Genomic DNA, 24,767 nt, shown 5'->3' with positions numbered 1-24,767 from the left:
AACTACCACCTCTAATTTTTTAATGTTTAAACTTGGTTCGTTTAATAACTACAAAAATCAAACATATAACATATCCCATATTAAAGAACCTTAGGCAACATTGGAAGATCAATCTTTACCCATTGAAGATCAAACCCCACCTTTTAATATGCATCTGAAAGGTTGACATATATTGTAAAATTGTAAGATAAGCAAATTTTCGCTAAGTTGTGAAAAATGAATCACGAAAAGTACCCCGGAAGAGATTGCAAGTTCAACCTTTACCCAGCTCAAATCCCCTCTATTTAGATAATCCATCTGGTCAATTTCTCTCTCTTAATATGTATTTCACAGGTCGAGTTATATTGTAAAATTGTAACCAAAGCATGTTGCTGCGAAGTTGTTAAAAATGAATCACGAAAAATACCCATGGAAGCTCATGGCACTTAAGATGCCCCAGCTTCTTCCTTGTAATAAGAAAAATCAAGTTTTAACAGAAATCTAATCCATTTTTAATTGAATGAAGAATTTTTTTTTTACATTGAAGAAATTGTGTTGGAACAACCAAAAAAAACTTGTGAGAATCAAATTTCACATTTCCCTGCCTAATTATTGAACCACATCCATCCATGAAACTGATCGAAATATAAAAAATACCATCATCATGGATCGAAATATAAAAAATACCATCATGGTTTGTTAGCCTTAACGTGATCTGTCATGTATCTGAGAGGACTGCCTGTTCGATTGGGAGCGTATGTTACACATTTAACCTTAGGAACAGCACGAGGGGCAAGCTGCATCGATGACCCTTCAGATTTTGATCCTCCTCCTTGTCTGTGTATAATTGCAGTTCGGCCATGGCAATTATTACCCACGAGTACTTGCCTGTTTGGAACAATATTATAAACTGAGAAGGGAACAATGTGCGTGTGATAAGGTCGAATTAGATTGGGGGAGCTGTGGACTCTGTGCAAGTCGATTCGCATCTTTGAAGGTGAATTGTTGACGGCCCCCTCGGAGGGAACCCTCCTCATATTTTTCCCGTAAGGGGAAGAAGGGCACGACGCGGAGGGCGAATCATCCGCCCACGGAGCCATTGGGGATTGGCAGTCGATCTCTGTTGGCCCATTGGATTCCGGATCGGAAACGTAGTCTGGAAGTCTCAATAATGGCGATGATGGGATTTTTTGCCTCACTGAAACTGGGGCTAGTCCATTTACTGCGTCTACATACCTCTGCCATGGACTCATCTGGTTTTGTAACGGTGAAAGTGGTGGATTTTGAGGAAACACGAAAGCTTTCAGGCGAGGACGAGGACTGCTGTTTTCTCTCTGCCTGTCGTATCTGTCGTATTCTTCCATCATGTTCTGTAAATCCTCGTCGCATTTTACTGATATCAAGATGTCCAGATCCAGCGATGGCAACTGGTATTTCACAATGAGGTTCATGGTTTCGAATATACCCTCCAGCTTTTTCATAAAATCTGGATAATAAACGCGTAAATGGAGTTAGTTAAAAAAAACAACATATCTAGTAAATTATTTATAATTTACAGGTTTGGAGTATGTTTTGAAGTTATGTTGATTTGGTTGAGAGTTTTTCTTTCTTAAAAATAACGAAACAAATTAACTTTCTAAAGTAAGGAAACAAATTAATCTTCCAACTTAGAGGGCCTTGGCCTTAGTGAAAATCTAGCCTTTATGGACCATCAACCAGTAATTATAAGTGGAGTGGTTTTTTTAATAATAGTGACGACTGACGAGTCAACTTGTATTTCCGCATAGCATGGGGTTATTATATTTTCCAACTGTTATATATAAATATATAGTGTAATTACAGGTGGGATAGCGGACAGTGATAATTATCCCTATTATTGGTTTGACAACTCAGTTAACTGTTACATTATTTACAGGCACAAAGAAATCCTTCATTTTTCTTTTTTTTGAACTATGGAAGATGGATCTGATATACATCCTCAGGTCTATATCTACTAGAAGCATTTGGGTTGAGTAAAGCAGAGTAGAGTAGAGTAATGTTTTTTTTAATTGATATAATTATTTATAATATTAAAATAGAATAGAGAAAATTCATAGATTGATTTCCAATGTTTTTGAAATTTAAATATATTTAATTTGATAATTTAAATTATATTTTTAAATATATAAATAAATTTAACTTTTTAATCAAATTCATATTAAATTTTATTAAATTGATTTATAAAAACAAAACTCAAACCAAAACATAATGATTTAGAAGCGTTGAAAACATATTACACAACCTAATATGAATTCTATACTGTATACTGAACATTTATATTTTATTTTTAAATACCAAACAAAAACAGATAAAGAGCCATTAATATATGAAATAGCTGCAAGACAAACTTTACCACTAAATTGATTCCCCATGAACACATACAAATGGCCAAAGTATTTGACAAAAGTAATTTGTCATTTTGCAGTCAGACGAGCCCACGTAATCCATAAAAATTTGTGGTCCAGATTGAAAGCAGCGATTGCCAATTTCAATGTGATACGAATACAGTGAGATAGGATTCGAAATGAAAATGGAAAACTGTGAAACGAGCGGATGATTGAAGACACTGATACGGTGTTCACATACGAATTATTTATGATTTTTTCAACGTTATGTTAGAGCAGATATGGTAAACTTTGGGACAACTAACTGGTTTTCACTATAATCTTTCGAAATTTTATCTGTGTTCGAAGTTCAATAACTTTTCAATTTTGAGCCGGCATTCTACTCATTTTAATTTTCGTCCCACTAATCTAGTAAGATAAGCAAGCAATTATGCAATGAAAAAAGAAGTAACTAAAACTTCGCTGTACGGCCTGTTGATCCCACTCAATGATACATGGTTCCTCGATATTGTCAAAGTGAATATCGTAAAAAGAGATGAATCGCTAATAAAGCCTGCAATAGAGTAACAACTTGTAAAGTAGTTAATGTGGGATTGTATGTGGTGTTTAATTTTTATTGGGTTTTATTTAAATTTAGAGTTATTTTTAGTGGTATTTTTTTGGATTTTTTTATGTTTAAATTTGGAGAAAAATTTAAGGTGAAATTTTGATTTTTGTTTTTTAAACTGGTTTTTTTTACTGTATATATGGATTCAACACCCTGAAAAACCCCAAAATGGTTGGATATGCAGAGTTACCAATGAAATAAAATATCATCCTTGAATCAATAAAATAAAAAAAACTAACTTGCCTTCAGGTTATAGCTAAGTTTTTTGGCCATGAATCTATCCAAATCTACAGCAACATTGAATCAATAAAATAAAAGAAACTAACTTGCCTTCAGGTTATAGTTAATTTTTTTGGTCATGAATCTATCCAAATCCACAGGAACATGAAAACCAGTGAGTCAGAGGAAACAAACCTTGGAAAGTGATGCTTCTGTCCACTGTCACAAGTCTGGTCTCTCCTCCAACATAGCGAAGCTGTCCATCGGATGGCCTTGGAAGAATCTTGCCTCCATAACTGCACAAGAACTTCATCTTATTAACCCACATATCCCCGGACTTGGATGAACCTCGTGTTATATCATCACTCATCTTGCAACTCCAAGTCACCTCTTGTCCTATTTTTTCCCACCACTGTCACAACTCCCAGTTTTTCAATTCTTCAACATTTTACCTCAGGTTCAGAGACGGGCTTGGCTTTAAAAATCAGAGAATATCCACAGAACAGTTCATTGTTACACAATAATTAGCCTTTTTCTGTCTTCTGGCCGCAGTAAATAAGATGCACCATCAAAACTTTCGGCTGCTAATGGAGGATTTGCTGTGATCAGAACCACAGAATCTGCATAGAAACAAAACTGAGGATTTGCTGTGATTAGAACCACGGAATCTGCATAGAAACAAAACTGAGGATTTGCTGTGATTAGAACCACGGAATCTGCATGGAAACAAAATTGAGGATTTGCTGTGATTAGAACCACAGAATCTGCATAGAAACAAAATTATTTTAGGAACAGGAAGCTTCAAAATTGTTGGGCCGCAATAGGTCATGGGATCACTTTATCAACATATTTATATATTTATATGCTAAACCGGATTCCCAGGTTTCTCGTGCCACGTGGTGATCGGTAACCAACTATATTCTAATCCTGATACCTTATTTGCGTATCTGCCTTAAAGTCTTGTAACCGTGTAACTTTCGGTCTTTATGAAACCTGTCAAGACACGCGTGCCAGAGAAGGGCAATTATAGTGTGGCTGTCAGGAATCTAGAAAAGCGTGCACTATGCATTAATTGTAACCTGAATACTAGCATTCCTAGTTGGAATTTCAAACCAGGACAGCCGGTCACATTTGACTGTTTTTACACTTTATTGACGGGGTTTCACAAAATTATAGAAGCAATTTGCATTTTTTTTTTGGGTTATTTTTATTTATTTATGGTCTGAAAATTTATCATAATTTAGTGGTTAAATGAGTAGCTACTATTATTAGTTATTATCCACAAATTTAGGTGGTAGTAAAGATTTAATTTTCATAAAATATTATAGAATATTTATAAGAGTATGCACAAATGAAAGGTTCAGGTTTATTTCCAAAGTAGTTATGTGTTTTTTGTTTTTTTAATTAAATTCATTAATTAAAAAAATGTCATACAAATAAATGTCATGTGAAATGAGATATGGTTCTTTGAGCATTTGATACTGAAGAGCTATGATATTGAATCATGTGGTTATGTCATTTTTTAAAATGTATATATGTTTAAATTATATATTAATTATTTTTATAATTAATAATAATAATATTAATTTAAAAAATGTAAAAACAAATCATATGCATAATTTCAATGTACCACTGAATAAGGTTGCATGTGGTCTAGGAATGGCAAGCCAACACGGGGATAATGGCCATAGGTTTCACATTTACCCACAACTCGCATTGGTAAGAAAATATTGTGAGTTTTTTTTTGTGTTGTATTTTTTTTGGGAAAGAGAATAGGTTCTCCTCTCAAGCTAGAAGATATGCAAGTCAGAACAGAACGGTGGATGATATGTCAGTTGTCAGTAAAGGGCTTCGTATGGAGGATGAAGAATTGGTTGATTATGAGCCAAAAGAAGATGGGTTTTCCCAAATATGGTTGGACCTTCTAGAATGGTGCATCAAGAAAAAAAGTGGTAGCCCTGAAGTGAGGGTAACATTGGAACTCCCAACCAAAAGCCTACCGGCAACTACAAATATGGAAGAGGCTCAACAGACACTTAGAGGCTCCATAGAGCCATCTACTCAATCAGATACAATGATCATCGGCATTAAGTGGATGTTGTGCCTAAGTTCAGAGAGTTGGAGCAATGGTTTGTAGGTCTACCTGGGGTTTCGCAGAATCTGGCCCTACACTTCCATTATACATAATTCCCTCAAACCTAGATCCATGGTCGGAGGTTCAATTTCCCTAGTTGATTGATCTTTCCAAAGAGGGTTTTGGAACTAGTGAAGGTCTTTTTTATATACAGGAAATTCTAGTGTTGGTTCCACCTCAAGAACCCTCTACACAACAATTATCGAATAGTTTTTTGAGGGATTTAAAAGACCTAGAGGAAGATGAGGGTCAAAATGCATTGGCAATGGATGAAAGGGTTTTAGAGAAGGAACCCGTTGCAACTTCTTGGGAGCATGTGAGCCAGAAGGTGAGTCAAGAGATGGGAGACAAGCAAAAAAATACCTAATATATAAAGAAGACTAAGAGAGAAGATATCATTGGTATTGGGGGTAGACGTAGCACTCCACAAAGTAGGAGAAATGGCAGAAAAAACCATGGTGGGGTGTGCGAGGGGAAGGAGATTAGGTATATAGTATATAAAAGCTTGGGTAGTCAAGGACATTGCACCCACAACCGAGAAATCCCCAAAGGTTGCACTATTGGCTAGGGGATGGATCCATATGAAATTCAAGGAAGTCAATGATGCAAAGAGGGTCATGCAAAAGGTTTGGAAGATTGAATACACCCTTGTAATTTTTTACTTTTGGATGCCTCTTTCCGACGCCAAGAGGGAACAAATGGATGTAGTCCCAATATGGGTGAGACTACCAAGTCTACCCCAAAATTATTGGGATTCTTGTGTTTTCCAAGATATCAAAATTTACTTGGGCACATATTCAGAGCACAAATCCTCATACCTGAAGACAGGGAATATGACCCTAGCTCGCATATGGTAAATATCAACCTAAGGGTAGGTCTGGTAGAGGACATCGATATTGGGCTGTGGGAAGAAAGAATATAGATTTTGGATTACAAAGGTATGCCATTGAGATGCGGGCGATGTCATAAGTATGCTCACTTGATCATAGATTGTGAGTTCACTTCAGAAAGAGGCACACATATACCTCTCCAAGAAAATGGACTCCAGGCCCAAAAGCAAGGAGCTAGAGTAGGGCGCAGATGCACTAGACACCTAACAGTAAAGATGAGTTATGAAGATTCCACTGGAAAGAACCCCTCATAGGCATAGGAAGCGATCATGATGGTTGACGCGATGCTCAAAACAATGCAAGGACCATTGGAAGGTACTTGTTTGGAACTCCCCCCTCTAGTTTTTTCTTTAGCTTCCTTTGAAAATGTTACCTATCAAACCTAGTCAATCGTTGGGAGACATGGGGTACGTGCGAGAATAGAAAAATCTCCTCTCCCTAACCAAGAATCCTCTCTACTTATCCCCCTGACATAAGTCCAATGCCCATGTACAAAAATACATAGTGATTAGTCCTTCTCGATGACATCTATTACAAAATCCCTATTAGATAACTCTTAAACAAGAGATGTCATTTACAATATACACTCTCGTTTAGTTATGCCTCAAAAGGAGAACATTCCGTCAATATTGGGTAAGCTCACTATCTCATCAACTGAAGGAAAAGAAAGGGGTAGGAAGTCACATTTATGAAAGCAAAAGAAAAATCTAGAGAAGACCTTGTAGTGGGAAAACAACAATCCATTCAAAGGGTGCTTAGAGAATTGACAACCCCAAGAGGGGCTCCAAAATGAAATTACTTTCACTAAACTATAGGGGTATAACAGGCCCCCATAAAAAACATTCTCTAATAAGTCTAGTTGAAATAAACAGAATGGATGTTATATTTCTACAATCATCAGTAACAAAGGGTGATACTATCACTAAAAGCCTAGAAGCTCTACTGTGAGGTTAGAATTTCCTGGGTATGGATTCCTATGGATGATTAGGGGGTTTAGTGGTGGGTTGGAACTACAAAAACACAAATGGTTCAAACTCTTGGAGTACAAGCTATAGGCAATGGCTAAAGGCCTTCTCAAAGGAAAAATCCATCACTTTGCTAAAACTCTATGGGCCATCCCACAATTGAAAGGATTATTGGGACAAACTCTTCAATAAATCAACAATGTGGTCAAACTCCATAACTGCAGGAGGAGACTTGAATTTCTCCCTAGGTTCTTCTGAATCTTGGGGACTAAGGGCAAGAACGGTCCCCCTTGGGGATTATTTCTCCAATAGACTTGAAGGAAGAAAATTGGTGGAAGTGGAACGTATTATGCAACCAAATCACAAATAGATATATCAACGACTTAAAAATTATACTCTTCGAGGGGGAAGCCTCCTTTACATTACATAAATGAACAATTATTGGATGATACAAATGAAAAGACCTCCTTTGTATATATAGGAGTCTAAGGGGTCACAATATAATCAGAGCCTACATAACAATAATAATGTAAGGGCACAACAATAACAATAATGGGATTTTATGAGTCACACCAATAAAAATATGGGGGTTACATGTTAAAATTGAAACGAGAAATTCCTAATTTAATATGTCCTTGAATTTAATTGGGAATTAAATCGAAATTCTATTCTCATAGCAACTTGTAACAATTAACTAAGTTAAGTTGACTTAGTTGGCTCAGTAAATTTGAGGTGGAAGTCTACCTAGAGTCATGTAGAGTGATTCCTAAATTGTAGGGGCCCAGTTTGAGTTCTTATTGAGTTGTAATTATTTGGTTCAGTTTAACTGAGTTAAATTTAGTTAAACTAGTTCTAACTATTGGAGGAACTAGTGAGTGGTCAAGTGAATTAAATTGGATTTAATTCACATGCAGTGATCAATCAAATAACTGATAAATCACTCAAAATAACTCATGCATGTCAGTTCAGAGGAAGACCCAGTTGAGATTAGAGTTCAGGGACAATGTATTATAAATTGTATAATTTTCCGAATTATATAGATGGTGCATATAATTAGTAGAAGGCCTATGATGGATTGCACAGTTGTGGTGAGGGATTTTCCCAATTAAATATGGGTTAATTCCCTTAGGGATTCTGCAAGGAAGTAGGGGCTTGGCAGGAAGCACATTTGGCTAAGTGTTGGCTTGAGCTAGTTTGTGAAGCAATGAGATGGTTTGTGCTTGTGCAGAGATTGTTTGGGTTGAAAAAGCATTGTATTTTCTTCTTAGATCTTCTAGTTAATGAAATATAGATAGTCAGGGTTTTTAGCAGTTGCTTTCCCCCAAAAAATATTGTGTTATGTACGATTGAAATTCTTCCTTTTATGCATAGTGTTTTCATCGATCAATTTTTGTTTCCACTTATGAGTAGAGTAGATTCATCTTTTTTTTTAGCATCTCACATAAGAAGTTTGAATCTACAGTAAAAATCTACGCTACATGGGCAAAATAATAATAATAAGGGAGATACCCTAGTATTTTAGGGACTTAACATGCCCCTCTCCTCATAAAAAAGTGTTGTCCTCAATGCTTGAGTAGTTCTAGATGCTTTTGTATAAAATTCTCATCCTCTCATTGATCTAATTGGGAAAAGTAATTTTGTTGTGCTACATTCCTCTTCAGATTATGTTTAATGTGCTTAAGGATTCATGAGGTTAATTGCAAGTTTAAACATGATTTTTTGAGTGCTTTTATGTAAATTTTATGTGCAAATTAACATAAAAAATATGACTGAACAATAGCAAATAATAGACATAAACATCACCATAAACAATATCAAAGTAACACATGATGAAGGAGTTCACCCCTCTTAGGCTACGTCTCCTTGGTCCAGCTTCCAATGGCTTGGCCCTCTCTATTATGCTAAAAAATGTGAATACATCAGTTTACAATGCTTAGAGAGCTCTGAAACCTATTCCAGTGGCTCTAGAATGCCCAAAAATGTCTGTCTAGCCTCTTGCTGCTCTTGATTTAGTAAAAAACTGAAGAAGTTATGGCCTTTCCTAGTTTTCTTCTAATCACATTGCAAATTCCCCAAAATCTTGCACCATCCTACAAATTTTCCCCAAAACACACTAATGGAGCAACAATTTCACTAAATTTTATGTGAAATTGTCGAACACTTTAATTAGCCTCCAATGCCTTAGTTCCAAAAAGTGTGGCCATATGCGGGCCACATGCTCGAGGCTAAGGCCAACGACCGGTCCTTGCTAGTCAGCCCCCGCTCCCCTCATGTTGGTGGTCATATGGTGTTTGCGCAACCAAGGACTAGTCCCCGCGGGCTAGCCCCTCCCCCGAATGGCTCGTTCATAACATTTAAATAAACGTTGATGACATATATGGTTAATACTTGTGTGTATGGGGTATTGGTACGGCTCTTGACTTGTGCCTTGGTGGTCATGGGTTTGACCCCTGCTACTACCTTTTTCCAGACTCGGCCCAAAATTTTGGTGGCCCTCGGGCTGCCATGTGGTAGCCTCTAGTTGGGCCATGTGTCAGCCTGTGGCTGGCCACCAATCCAACCAATCAAAATCGCCAAAATTCATCTACTAAGAACGTGCCACTTGGTACAGTGTGATTCACTAGAGAATGTTGACTAGTCAACCTTCGACATAGACCCGCACAATCAGTGCCACATCATCAGTATAGACTGTTGACTAAGCTGTCATTTTTTTACAAAAATTCGCTTGTTTGGGAAAGTGAACATAACATGATTATGGGAGCATACTGTGTATGTTTTACACGAAATGAGTTGTGTAAGATTCAAGATGACGAGCACTAAGCGATCGTTCAAGTTCCACACTGGTATGGGAACTTTTAATTTTGAGCTATTTTTTGAGCACCTGATCATTCCCCCCAACTAGAAGTCTTTTGGACCCCAAAAGATCACTCTCAGATGTCGAGCAAGTGAGGGTACAGTTCCCTCACCTTTGCAATCTCAATCCATTTTGCCTTTAAATGATTTATTCCTTTGAGCCCCACTCGAAGGTAATCCATATTCCCTCATTTTGAAGACCTTGTTCTTCTGTCAGGTATGTTGTCTTGTTGCATTTCATGAAGGTATTTCAGAGAAAAATCCTCAATGGAAGGAATTTGGAAATTTTCTCCTAGATCTTCTACCAAAGGAGGTTCATACGACCTTAAATTCTCAACATTAAAAACATCATAAATTTGCATATATGAAGGCAAATCCAACCTAAAGGCATTATTATCAATCTTTTCCAAAATTCTGAATTGACCATATCTAATTGGTTTTAGGTTTTTACCTTCTCCTTGGAGTCTCTCTTTTCTAATGTGAAGCCATACTTCATCACTAACTTGTAACTTGTGATCTACACGATGCTTGTCATGCCTTGCTTTGTACTTGCCTAGGCTCTTTTCAAGCTGTTCTTGAACTCTTTGGTGTACCAATTGGATTTGTTCAATGAACCTTTCTTCCCTTGTCTATGTCATTATGACCATTAATAGAAACATATTTTCCAAAAATTAAATCCAAAGGATACTTAGGAAAGTATCCCAAACATGCTTCAAATGGCGATGTTTGAGTTAAACAGTGCTTAGCCCAGTTGTAAGCATGTTGAATGTAGTGCAAATGTTCATCCCACAACTTAGGATGCTTGCTGCAATACCCACAAAGAAGATGTATCACTGTCATATTTACCACCTCTGTTTGACCATCTGTTTGTGGATGGAATGTTGTACTCTTTTTCAATTTGGAGTCCATTAATCCCCAAAAGCTTGACCAAAAATTCCAAGAAAGCGAGAATCTAGATCACTAACAATAGATGTGGGAAATCCAAAATGCACCCATACATTATGAAATAATAATTGAGTAGTTTGTTCAGCTGTAATTTGTTTTTTACATGGCATCAAAATACACATTTTGTTGAACCTATCCACAACTACATACAAATCATCATGACCTCTTTTTGAAAATGGAACACCTCCTACAAAATCCTTAGAAACACTCTCCCACGGTCGTGAAGGAACCAGAAGTGGTGTGTACAATCCTAACTTCCTATTGGTAGGCTTACCGACTGCACATAATGAAAATCCTTTAATAAAATGTCACACACTTTCAAGCATACGAGACCAATAAAAATACCTCTGTAGATGTGCCACCATCTTACTTACACCAAAATGACTAGCAATAAAAGAAGTATGTGCCTCTCTTATAATGTCGACTCTTTGTCCCTGTGGAATACAAAGCTTGCCAAGATGGTACAACAAGTTATCATGCAAGTGATAATCCAAATCCTCTACCTGGTTACCTTGACTCAAACTTGAATAAACATCCTAAAAGTCATTTTCTTATGCATATTTCTCAATATAACTTTCATGAAAAACATAATTATGGTTGAGTAATGTAGCTACACTAATAATAGGCCTAGAAAGAATATCAACAACTTTATTGTAGACACCTTTCTTATACCTTATTACCAAGTGGAATTGTTGAGGAAAACCCATCCATCGGAAGTGCCTTGATTGTTGCAACTTAGATTGAGATTGCAATTATTGCAATGGCTGATGATTAATGTGAATAATTGTTTCCTTACCCATCAAGTAGTGTTTCCACTTTTTCACACTTTGTACTAATGCATACAATTCCTTATCATATGTAGGATAATTAATCATTGTACCATTGAAAGTCTCTGAATGAAAACAGATAGGCTTACCATGTTGCATGAGGATTGCACCCGTGGCGCAGTCACTAGCATCAGTTGGGATCTCAAATGACTGTCTCAAGTCTAGAAGTGCAAGCAATAGAGCTTAACTAATCTTTTCCTTCAATGCATCAAAGAACTTTTGTTGTTTTCCTCCCCACTAAAAAAAAAAATCACACTTGTCAATGCATGGAAAGGAGCTACTATAAAAGAAAAGTTAGCAATGAATTTCCTCCAAATTTTGGGGTGCTCCCAAAAAATTTCTTACCTCAGTAATTGTCTTGGGCCTTGGCCAATTTAAAATGACATCAACCTTGGAGGGATCTATTTTCAACTCACCTCCTCCAACAATATGACCCAAGTAAACTAAAGAAGTTTTTCCAAACTCACACTTTGACATCTTTAAATACAACTGTTCTTTCTTTAATACATCAAGTACTTTTCTCACATGCATGACATATTCATCACAAGATTTACTAAAAATTAAGATGCCATCTAAGTATACTATAGCAAACTCATTAAGAAATGGCCTCAAAACATCATTCATCACACACATGAAGGTAGTAGGAGAATCACATAAACCAACTAGCCATTCAAACAAACCTTGTTTTGTTTTGAATGTTGTTTTCCAAATGTCTCCTTCAGCAATTCTAATTTGATGGTAGCCAATCCTTAAGTCCAACTTATAAAATAATTTGTATCTTTCAATTTATCAAGTAAATCATCTATTCTAGGCAATGGGTAATTATTCTTTACCGTAATCTTGTTCAATGCATGGAAGTCCACACACATCCGCCATGTTCCATCCTTCTTTGGCACCAAAACAATAGGTGAATCACATGGCGAAGAACTTGGCCTAATGATCCCTTTTTCCAACAACTGTTGAATCTGCTTTTTTATTTCTTCACTTTCCATCACTGACATCATGTACATGTCAATGTTAGGAAGAGGACTATCTTGCTGCAATTGTATCTCATGTTGGATTCCTCTCTTGGGAGGCAATCCTTTTGGTTCCTAAAACATCTCATCATATTGGTTAAGAACATAAACCAATTCAGATTTCAATCTTGAATCACAACCTTGAAAATCTTCATTATCAACATCATTCTTGGGTTTGATCATTAGAAGCACAAAATTCTTGCTAGAATTCACTAGTCTTTTCATCTGCCCTGCACTAACAAGTGAAAGATTTAGTTTCTTGCTCTGAGATCTTACAATATATTCTACTCCATCTTTGAACATATGGTATTTATTTTCATGTCTATGGAAGATAGATTTTATGTCATAGAGATACGAGCTGCCCAAAACTATACCACATATGTCTAATGGCACAACATCAAGCTCCACTTAACCTACGAAATTTGCAGTAATGGCAAATTTGAGTTTACACTTTCTTGTTACTTGAAATTGTGCATTGTCACACACCCATCCTAATGGATATGGCTTATGATGTGGAATGGTTTCCAAGTTTAAATTTTTGACAATGTTTTCAGAGAAAAGAGTATCAATTTTGCTATGTTTTGAGATTTCCCTTATGTGAAAAAGTTCTATCCTCTTCTTTTCATTTAGAGTTTCATTGTGTAAATTTGAAGTACTAGTGCTAGCAATGGATTCTTTTCCTTTCATACCCATGGATGTAATTTTAGTTTCATCGCCCGAATTGGATCCCAAATCCCGTTGAGTGGTTGTAGTTGTCTTTTTTTTTCCCTTTTTCTTGAATTTATTTGGTTTCATTTCGGGGTGAATCTTCCAACAATGAGCTTCATCGTGACCATCTTTGGAACAATGCTTGCATGTTAATTTCTCTCTTGCCTTCTTAATGGATGCATTTTTCTTTCCCTTCCCTTTGAAACCCTTTTCTTTTCCTTTACCCTTAAATGGACTTTTACTACCCTCTTCTGGTGTAATTTTTCCTCTTTCCTCAAGATGAGTGGATTTCACACACACCTCATCTAGATTATTGGGATTAAACATAAGGATAGTACACCTAAGGTAAATGTATAAACCCCCTATGTACTTCAACAATGTATCTTGTGATTGAAAATTTAAACCTAACATTAGAGACCTTTTTCTGAATTCTTGGGTGTAATCTTGCACATTTTGACCTTTAACTTGTCTAAAGTTCTGCCAAATCATGATGGCTTTCTGCATATATGCTAGAGGGTAGAATGGTCTTTTAATTGTAGCAATGAAATAAGACCAATAAATTGAAATCTTACTATGTTTTTTTATCTCTTCTTGTGTCTTTAATTCTCACCATACTAGTGTTCCACCCTCCATCCTAAAGGATCCTAACTGAATCTTTATGTCATCATATTGAAGGTTTTGAATTTTGCAATATACCTCCAACTGAAAAACCAAATTGTCAAGCTTCTTTGCATTCACTTTACCATTATACATGCGCAGTTTAAATCGAACATCAAGTTTTAACAGGGGTGATTTACTAGTTCCTTTTGAGGTATGTTGATGTGTATGAGTAAGGGTTGTATTAGTGGAAGAGGATGAAGATGCCTGTGAAGTTGAAGAAGAATATGATGATGGTGGAGAGGGTGGAGGTTTACCTCCATTTCCATCACCTTCTCCTCCTAAAGAACCTTCCCCTTTTGGAGGCTTGGAGCTTTCACCCTATAGTATGGTATTCCTCTCTTCATAGAGGACCTTCACCATCTCTATCATATCACAAAAAACCTTCCTAAAGACCTTCTAATCCTCTTTCATGCTTGTGCACTCTCCTTCATGTGACATGCTTACTGAAGCCTCAATTACAACTTGAGGAAGAAATGGTGGTGGAGATTATGGCAACCTTACACTCCTTCTCCTTAACCCAACTTCAAGACTTTCAATCAACTTCCCTTCGCCTCTTTTGACCTTCAACCTTATAAGCATGACATTCACTTGCAAACAGTTAAATCCTTCTTGCAAAAAGAAAACCAAGAGCTCTAATAACAAACTTGATATGATTGGGAAAATTATTTTTGTTGTGCTAAATTCATTTTGGGATTATGTTTAATGTGCTTAAGGATTCATGGGGTTAATTGCAAGCTTAAACATGAGTTTTTTGAGTGATTTTATGTAAATTTTATGTGCAAATTAACATAAAGAAATGACTGAAAAATATCTAATAACAGACATAAACATCACCATATATAGTATCACAGTAGCACATGATGAAGTAGTTCACCCCTCCTTGGCTACGTCCCCTTGATCCAACTTCCAATTTCTTAGCCTTCTCTATTATGCTAAAAAATGTGAATACAACAGTTTACAATGCTCAAAAAGCTTTGGAACCTATTCCAATAGCTCGAAATGCCCAAAAATTCATGTGTAGCCTCTTTCTACTCCTGTTTTGGTAAAAAAATTAAGAAGTTATGGCCTTTCCCGGTTTTCTACTAATCGCATTGTAAATTCCCCAAAATCTAGCACCATCCTACAAATTTTCACCAAAACGCGCTAACGGATTGACAATTTCACTGAATTTTGGAAAAAATTATTAGATGCTTTAATTAGCCTCCAACACCTTAGTTCTAAAAATTGTGGCCATATGGGGGCCACGTGCCCGAGGCTAAGGCCAACAGCCTGCCCCTACTGGTTGGGCCCCCTCTCCCCTCCAGTTGGTGGTCGTATGGTGTTTGCGCGACCAAGGGTTGGCCCCTCCCTCGAATGGCATGTTCATAACATTTAAATAAGTGTCGATGGCATTTATTGTTAAGAATTATGTTTATGGTGTATTCCTATGGCTCTTGACTTGTGCCTTGGTGGTCGCGGGTTTGACCCCCGCTTTTACTGCCTCGACTCAACCCAAAATTTTGGTGGCCCTTGGGCTACCACATAGCAACATTTGGCTAACCTATGTGTTAGCCCATGGTTGGCCACTAATCCAACCGATCAAAAATGCCGAATTTCATCCATTAAGAACGTGCCACTTGACACAACATGATTTTCTGGAGAATGTTGATTAGTCAACCTGCCACATAGACCTGCAGAGTTAGCACCACGCAAGCAGTATGAACTCCTGACTAGGCTGTCAATTTTTTACAGAAATTTGCCTGTTTGGGAAAGTTAACATAACATGATTCTGGGAGCATACAGTGTTCTTTTAGTACGAAATGAGGTACGTCAGTTTTAGGATGACGAGCACTACGTGGTTCTTCACGTTCCACACCGATGCAACAACTTTGAATTTTGAGCTATATTTTGAGCACCTAATCACCCATGTGGAATCTTCAATGGGTAAGTTCATCCACTTAATGAGATACTCTGAAATTAATCGATTTCGTAGTTGTCGGGTTCTTGTTTCCATGACTTCTTCAGGCTCAAATATGATTTTTCCTTCTTTGTCATGTTCTGGGAACATTGTTTGAACTGGAAGCTTGTCACTGATAACCTTCTTTAAGCATGAGACATGGAAAACTGGGTGTACTCGAGAAGATGCAAGCAACTCCAATTTGTATGCCATAGTACTAATATTTTGTAACACCTTGTAAGGACCGTATTAATTGGGTAATAATTTATTATCCTTCTTAGTTTCCTTGAGAGACATCTATTGGTATGGTTGTAGTCGTTAAAATACCTAGTCACCTACATCAAAACTTCTTTCACTACAATGTTGATTTTCCTGTTGTTTCATTTGATTATACGATAGACCGAGGTTATCCTTTAAGAGTTGGAGAACTTGTTGTTGACGCTCGGTGTGATCTTCCACTGCTAGAACCTTAGAATTTTCTCTTAAAGATGATGTGATGCATGGTGGATGATATGCTTAAAGTGCCATAAATGGGATCATTTTTGCCACAGTATGGAAGGAAGTGTTATACCACCCTTCAACTAGAGTTAACCACTTGATCCATTGTGTTTGTTTATCATATATAAAGCAACAAAGATGTCCTTCCAAAAATTTGTTCACTATCTCAGTTTTCCCATTAGATTGAGGATGATAAGATGAGCTATGAGCTAATTGAGTACAAAGACAAGAAAATAATTCCGTCCAAAAATTTCCAGTGAAAATGGGATTTCTATCACTTACTATAATCTTTGGATTTCCATGAAGCTTTTGAAGTGTTTCCATAAATGCAATATCAATTGTATTGGATTTAAAAGGATGAGATAATGCACAAAAGTGTGCATACTTTGTAAGTCTATCAACTACCACCATGATGACACTCTTTCATTCAAGCTTGGAAAAACATGTGATAAAATCCATTTGAGACCTCCTCCCAACGTTGAATTGAAATGGCTAAAGGTTGTAATAGACTCGAGATCTTAATTGTATCAAATTTATTTTGTTGGAAAACCAAACATTTTGCCACAAACTTCTAAATATCATATTTAAGGCCATCCCAAAAAATTCCTTCTTAACCCTATGGTAAGTTTTTAAAAATCTTGAGCACACTCCTAAGGGAGAGGTGTGCAATTTGAAAAGAATCTTTTGTTTGAGTTAGGAATTCTTACAAATACATAAGCAATATTTGTACCATAATGAATCATTTTTCTAGCTAAATGTATCATATGTACTAGGATCTTGATGCAACTTTTGAATGCGTGAACAAACCTCTTCATCATTTTCCATTCATCCCTTGCTTTGGTTATCCACTCAAGTTGGATAATAGAAATGACACAAAGCGATGCTTCCATATCCTCATCCTTTCTTGAGAACACATCTCCAACAACATTTTTCTTCCCTTTTTTGTAGATGAATTCACATTCATAACCCAACATCCTTGTCACCCATTTTTGCTGCTCTTCTGAAGATAATCTTTGTTCCCAAAAGTATTCAAGACTATCATGATCTATTTTTACCTTGAAGTGTTTTCACATTAGGTAAGGTCATCATTGCTTTAGTTCATGTAGTATTTCCAACTTTTTATTCTCAAAAATAGGTTTCTTTAAATACTTTCTTTTGGACGAATTTCAAAAGCAATGGGTCTTCCTTCTTGCATTAAAAGAACATCAATTCCATTTCTCGAAGCATCACATTCCACACTAAAAGTTTTTGTGAAGTCTCATGTAGCTAAGACCAGTGCTTGGCACATTGCCTCTTTAAGATGTTCAAAGGCCTTCGTTTCTTCTGGGGTCCAAGAAAATGCATGTTTCTTCAGTAATGATGTTATATGTGCCGCTATTCTCTAATAATTCTTAACAAACTTGTAATATTATCCTGTCAACTTGAGAAATATTAGAAAATGCTTTATGGTTGTCGGGATTTTCCATTCCTTAATGGCTTTAATTTTGTTAATGTCTACCTTAACACTGATCTAGGTAAATATTGGTGTCCACCCACCTATTCCATTTGGACCCTCACCATTGTTTCTTCCAGTTTGTTAGTTTCCTTATTTGTAGCACAATTTACTATTTTTGGCGGGTTTTCAGGTCCTGAACTTCTGGAGCCGTTTTGAGGCCCTAAACGATGTTTTTTGGGAAAATTCAGGCCAACATAGGACACATAATGATTTTTTCCATTCAAAATTTGTAGTCCTCGGATAGATCTTTCTAACAAGGTATTTTTCGCTTCAAACGGAGATCGTATGCCAAAGTTACGACCCTGGGAAGTTGATGTACCAATTTACGCAAGCGGGGCCCATAGTTTGGTGCTTCATCTCCTAGGGTTAGGTTTTTGGATGTTTATGGTTTTCCATTATTTCTCAATAATAAATAGGCCTCCGAGCCTCATTGTAACATAGTTCAGAGGCATGTAGCCACCACATCTCTTCCCAGAGATAAGCTACCATCGCCCGAGCTAGTATTATTTCCATTCTGTTTGTAAGCATATTTCAGTATTTGATATTAATGAAATTAAGTGTTATTTCTATTGCATATCTGTATATATGGTTATATATGTAGTTTGTTAAGTTCCCATTTAAATTCGGATCAAGCACCCTCATGAGATACAATATGACCCAAATATTCCATCTCCTGTACTCCAAAGAAACATTTGGAGAGATTTTCATATAATTGTTTCCCGTCTAATTGTTTGAGCACCCTGTCAACATGTTGAACATGATCCTTCTAAGACTTGTTGTAGATTAGTGTATCATCAAAAAATACTAACACAAATTTTATAAGGAACGGTTTGACAATGGAATTCATCAAACCTTGAAATGTGGAAAGTGCATTAGTAAGGCCAAAAGGTATGACCAAAAATTCATAATGACCCTCATGAGTTCTTAATGTTGTTTTCAAAATTTCTTCAGTCTTCATTCTAATTTGATGATATCCTGAATAAAGATCCAGCTTGGCGAAGTAAATTTACCCATGCAATTCATCCAACAATTCATCAATGAAAAGAATGGGAAATTTATCTTTAATAGTGTGCTTATTGAGCTCACTATAATCTAGACAGATACACCATGATCCATCGTTCTTGTGCACCAATAATACTGGAGCAGAGAAATAACTTTGAATAGGTTGAATTATACTAGCCTCTAACATTTCTGCAACCATATGTTCAATTTCATTCTTTTGGGCATAAGGATATATGTAAGGCCTGAAGTTTGGAGGAACACTTCCTAGAATTAAGTGAATCGCATGATCATGATCACGAATAGGTGGGAGGCCTTTGGGAGTCTCAAACACCTTGGAATGATTTTCCAAGACTTTTTGGAGATCTGGAGAAATAGATGATTTCGATGTTTGAACCCTTAGTGAGCATAATTGTGCAATACACTGAGTTTTTATTTCTTCAGAAGCATTGTCATGCCATTAGAGCTTATTACCTTTCTTGGTTTCCTTGCGATACCCCTTAATTCAACTTTCTTTCCTTACCAAAAGAAATTCAAGAAAAGTTCTTGAAAATTGAAAGTTGTCATCCCAAAAGATTGTAAGCATTGGAATCCTAATACAACATCAGCACCACCCATTGGAATGGAAAGCATTGGAATATTCAATATATATTCCCCCATGATTAGCTTGATATTATGGAACTTTCCAGCACAATTTATAGTTCCTCCATTTTCAACCATCACATGACACTCTAGTGCTAGATATAGGAAGCAATTGAATTCCTTGGCTATCTTACAATGAATAAAATTATGGTTACTACCCGAATTAATCAGCACTATTACCTTTTTATTCTTGATATATCCTTCTATCTTGAGAGTTTGAGGAGTGGTAATTATTTCGAATGCATTACAAGCTATGGTCATATTCATTTCTTCTTTCTATGGGATTGGTTCCTAGTGTATATCCTCCTCTTTTGATGTTTCTTGTTCCTTTTCTTCCTCCAATTGTTGTGGTGTCAACCTTGTAGGTTGTGGAAGGCTGGGAGCAACAACACTTGCATCTTTAGAGTTGTGAGTGGTAGACTTCCTTATTGCCAAATTTTTTCTTTCAACTTTTCTTGCCACCCTGAATGCCTTCTCCAATGAGTTAGATTCCCAAAGGAAAAGATCATGTTGGATGTTATCCTTTAAGGTGCCTTTGAAAACATCAATCCTATTCTCCTCGGGAATATCATTTACCCTGATATTCAAATTTTGGAATTCCTTAATGTGCTTCATCATTGAACCCTTTTGTTTGAGATTTATCAATTGGCTAAAGAAGGTGTTGCTATTTGTATCCTCATAATGTGGTATCATTTCCTACATAAAATTGACCAAGTGACAAGTGGTTTACGAGAACAAAGCCATCAATACCATACAAACTGATTGGGTTTTAAATATAAAGTTCCAATGCATACCTTTTGTGTGTGTTGCACATTTTGGAGATCAAAATATTACTTCATCTGTAGTATCCATTTTCCTAGATCCTTGCCATCAAACTTCTTCATATCGATCTTTGGAATATGGTGGATCTTCAATCCAAAGTTAGAGTCTATGGAATCACGATGAACATTCCTTTTGTACTCATCATGAGTTTCATCTAATACATTTTCTCCATTAGGAAGCATTTATTGTAGCAACTTTGTCAAACCTTCCTTCAAACCATCCATGTCATCTTTTAAACCATTATTCAAATATTCCATGTTGCCTTTCATTTTTTCTTCTATACCATCAATTTAAACTTCCATACCATTATTCAAACCATCTATCTTAACTTCCATTTCATTTTTGGTTACTCTTTACGAGAGCGAAATTTGTTGCAATTGGTCTCATTAATTTTGATATATCATGTTGCATTTATTCCTCTTCTTCATGTGCCATAGAAGAGATTTATAGTTGTGGTGACGATGTCGGACCTGCCAACATTTAGGGGACCTCTCCGATATGAAGTTCCAACTAGACCTCACACCATTTGGTGTAGGAGTCCCATCCAGTATGATGGCTCAATTGCCATTACCTTAAAGATTTTCCTTATCTTTTGCTTGTCAGCACATGAGAGTGGTTTACATTGTCTTCAAACATCGAGGTTCGTGTGCCTGGTGAGTGCTTAGTGTCTCTTGTGTCAAGGTTCTTTCACTGCAGAGGGAGAGGGTGAGAGTGAGTCTCAAGTTGAAAGGGAATAGTCCCAACTCTATTAGAGAAACACAACACAATAGGACATGCACAACTTTCGATGGAGTACTCCACACAGATGTGGTAGTCACAAACAAAAATTGAATAGATAGCACGTGCAAAACCCAACAGAATAGTCCACACGAGTGAGAAAGTTGTTATAACAAGTTTACGAGAATGAATATGTTGAGTGTCTGGTGGAATAGTCCGCATGGGAAAGACAATGTTAACAATTGATACAACACATTTCTAACATCATACATACTAGAACAACCAAAATAGTTCAACTATCTTAATACAAGTTAAAGCAACATGGATTTCAAGCATCCAAAGAATAGTCTTAAAAACGAATATAATACATGTGTGAAAACGTGTTGTCCTGTTAACAAGCTTCTGAATTAGGCGAGAGTTCTAAGACACATTGTACACCATTACATCACTAAACCCGATAACGGGGCATTGGATCCACTGCTTGCTCCTTGAAGAAAAGACTACAGACTCTTAAGGCTATGCGGGAGGAGCCAAGGTGAAAACAGTCCTTTGCATGTACAAATCAGGGGTATATATAGCTAAGGGTGACACTGATCCTTGTGACGTTCGACTTCCCTCATGACTATTTGACTTACATGGCTCTTTGACTTACATGACTCTTTGACTTCATCCATGGGTCTCTTGGACTTCCACGTTACATTACATTGATTACATAGTTATGACCCAAAGTAGTGATTTGGTTGAGGCGACTCATGGCACAACTCGACATGACGTTGCAGGTATGCACATGATGGCTACAATGTTCATGTCAAGCTGTTGTTCTGCTGAGTGATGAGTGTGCTCATGGTGTACCATAGCTTCACCTCTGCATGGCAGAGTGTGCATTGTCTTCAATGGTCTTGGTGTTCACTTGATATTTCATGCATGCACATGTGTCTCCTTCACTTGCTACTTGGTACGCTTCATTTCTATAGAGGACAGGATGATATGGCAATGACAAGCAGTCTTGAAAACTCAAATAAGAGGTGTTCTTTACTTACCATACTTACCCTCGATATGATCATGTATCTGACAGATTTTGCATGCGTTCTTGATATTTTCCATTACTTGGTCTCTTGGTCCTTCTCCTCAACTCCCTGGGAGTGATCTCAGCATGTCACCTTTTCCTATTGTCACTAGGCGATGGACCAACACACTTTTCGTATGAAGTGACTGTTGTCAAGATGAGGCCTTGGGAGGCCCATCTGTGCAGTTTATGCATGCAAGACCGACAAGATAACTTGGAAAACACTACGCAGTTTTGAGGCACAGGACACTGTTGTGGGATGGGGGTCCTAGGAGGACACCTCTATTCCATTTTTGAATGGAGGGCAGCTGGACTGCTCTATGCATTTCTGGAGAGAAGTGTTGGTTGCCTGACCGCTCTGCACATTTCTAGAGAGTAGTGCTATATGGGGTCTCTACGGCTACGGGGTTTTAGAAAGCAAGGGGGGAAGATTGATAGTTGCAGAAGAAAAGTGAAAAGTTCTAGGAAGCTGAATGAGGCTAGGATGCTTGGGAAATGGCTAAGTGTGATATTAATGAAACATATGTAAATATTGATAAGGCTTGACTCTGATTGCACACCAACACTTAGTGATACAATGCATGCCATCTGGAATGTATAAACATACTCTGCTTCATGCAACAACCTTCATGACAGGAGTGCATGTATCGAGTGTGAAACATGTCTATGTGATGATAGCAACTCATGTGTGCATGCTTTCCCTTGAAGCAAAACAACATTCCCTTTGCATGACAAACAACAACCCCTATGCCCAAATATGACACATGCTGCATAAAGATGAGAAAACAGAAAAATATTAGGATCAAGGAGGGGAGCTTGAAATCATCAACTTACTAACAAGTGAGCAAGGATGATCGATCGCAGGATCCAAGGTAAGCTGTGAAATTTGCATGTGAGCCAAAATTTTGGAGGGTGGTTGTAGCCGCTACAACAAATTTGCTTACTAGGTGTGCCCATTTTTTTTTGTTTCAAGGCATTTTGAAATAAGACAATGATATGTATGCTTCACTATGCCCTTTGAATCACTTCAAACTAATTTTTCAAACAAAAGTTATGCAAAATTTTAAAAATACACACCTTTTTCTTGCTTTTTAGGAGCTAGATATTGCATCTGTTGTATCTATGTTATTGTGAATCTCCAAGATCTGAAATTACATTCTATAGTATACCTATGAGTCTTATTTCCAACCCAACAAGTTATACCAATATTGGATTCTTAAAGAAAGAGTTATGCCCAATCTCCCACGATGACCTGAGTATAGACTGTTTCAGTGGAGCGTACTTGTACGGAGTGCAACGTGTCACTGTTTCTACCTTTTTCCCTGAAACTGATACCCAAGAAAATACAGTCCACATTCTTCCCATAACTTTTTATGAAATTCAAATCTATTTCTTAAAGATAAATTTATGACAAAGTTCCCTAAGTCATCTGTTTAAGATGGAATTTTGGAGCCTGCAACAACCTAACTTCCTCGGCTCATATCTTCGAAAATATAGCAAGAAAAAATTTGAAATTTGTACATAAAGCTCACCAAGATTTTGGCTCCACATGGTTGCAATTTCAGATTCTAAAGCTTCATATAAAAACATTATACTAAAAATTCCACGATGACCTATTTGAAGCAGCGAAACCCTAAAATCCAAAGCTTTGACACCAAATGTTATGCAACCAGCTCACAAATAGATAGATCAATGACTTAAAAATTATCCTCTTCAAGGGGGGAGCTTCCTTTAAATTACATAAATGAACAATTATTGGATGATACAAATTACAAGACCTCCTTTGTATATATAGGAGTCTAAGGGTTCACAATATAACCAGAGCCTACATAACAATAATAATGCAAGGGCACAACAATAACAATAGTGGGCTTCTATGGGGAACAACAATAACAATATGGATGCTACATGGGGACAAAAATAATAATCAGGGGGATACACTAGTATTATAGGGACCTAACAGAAGCAATGAAAATGGAACCCACTTGGAGGAACCAGAGGACAGGGGATGAAAGAGTGGCGAAAATATTAGATCGATGTTTTCAACTCGAAAGGTTTGGTCAATATATTCACCCTCATCAATAAATGGGTAGGGGTGGGTGGATAATAATACCACTCCTTGGTATATCTAGAAATAAAAGGGGAACCTCAAAAGCTAGTGAGTCCTTTTAAGATGAAATCCTCAAGGTATTGGGGGTAGACGTATCACTCCAGAAAGTAGAATAAATGGCAAGGAAAACCATGGTGGGGTGCGCGAGGGGGAGGAGATTTGATATATAGTATATAAAATCTTGGGTAGTCAAGGATATTTAACCCACAACCAAGAAATCCCCAAAGGGTGGACTACTGGCTAGGGGATGGATCCACATGAAATTCAAGGAAGTCAATGACACAAAGAGGATCAA

At 36.9% G+C, this 24,767-nt stretch overlaps 1 protein-coding gene across 1 annotated transcript; it reads right to left on the bottom strand.

The window, feature by feature from the left end:
* Window positions 1–466: 466 nt before the first annotated feature.
* Window positions 467–4,002, bottom strand: LOC149180977 (uncharacterized). Its single transcript, XM_089418245.1, has 2 exons — window positions 3,385–4,002; window positions 467–1,465 (listed from the first exon to the last, which is right to left on the bottom strand). Exons 1-2 carry the CDS (start codon window positions 3,557–3,559, stop codon window positions 669–671), a joined length of 972 nt encoding a protein of 323 aa, XP_089274371.1. The 5' UTR covers window positions 3,560–4,002; the 3' UTR covers window positions 467–668.
* Window positions 4,003–24,767: the final 20,765 nt, after the last annotated feature.

Source organism: Pinus tabuliformis, chromosome 3_2, assembly GCF_031772625.1.
Source record: "Pinus tabuliformis cultivar Carrire ecotype Pingquan chromosome 3_2, CPIR1, whole genome shotgun sequence".
Classification (NCBI taxonomy): domain Eukaryota; kingdom Viridiplantae; phylum Streptophyta; class Pinopsida; order Pinales; family Pinaceae; genus Pinus; species Pinus tabuliformis.
This window is presented reverse-complemented; position numbering and strand designations above follow the sequence as displayed.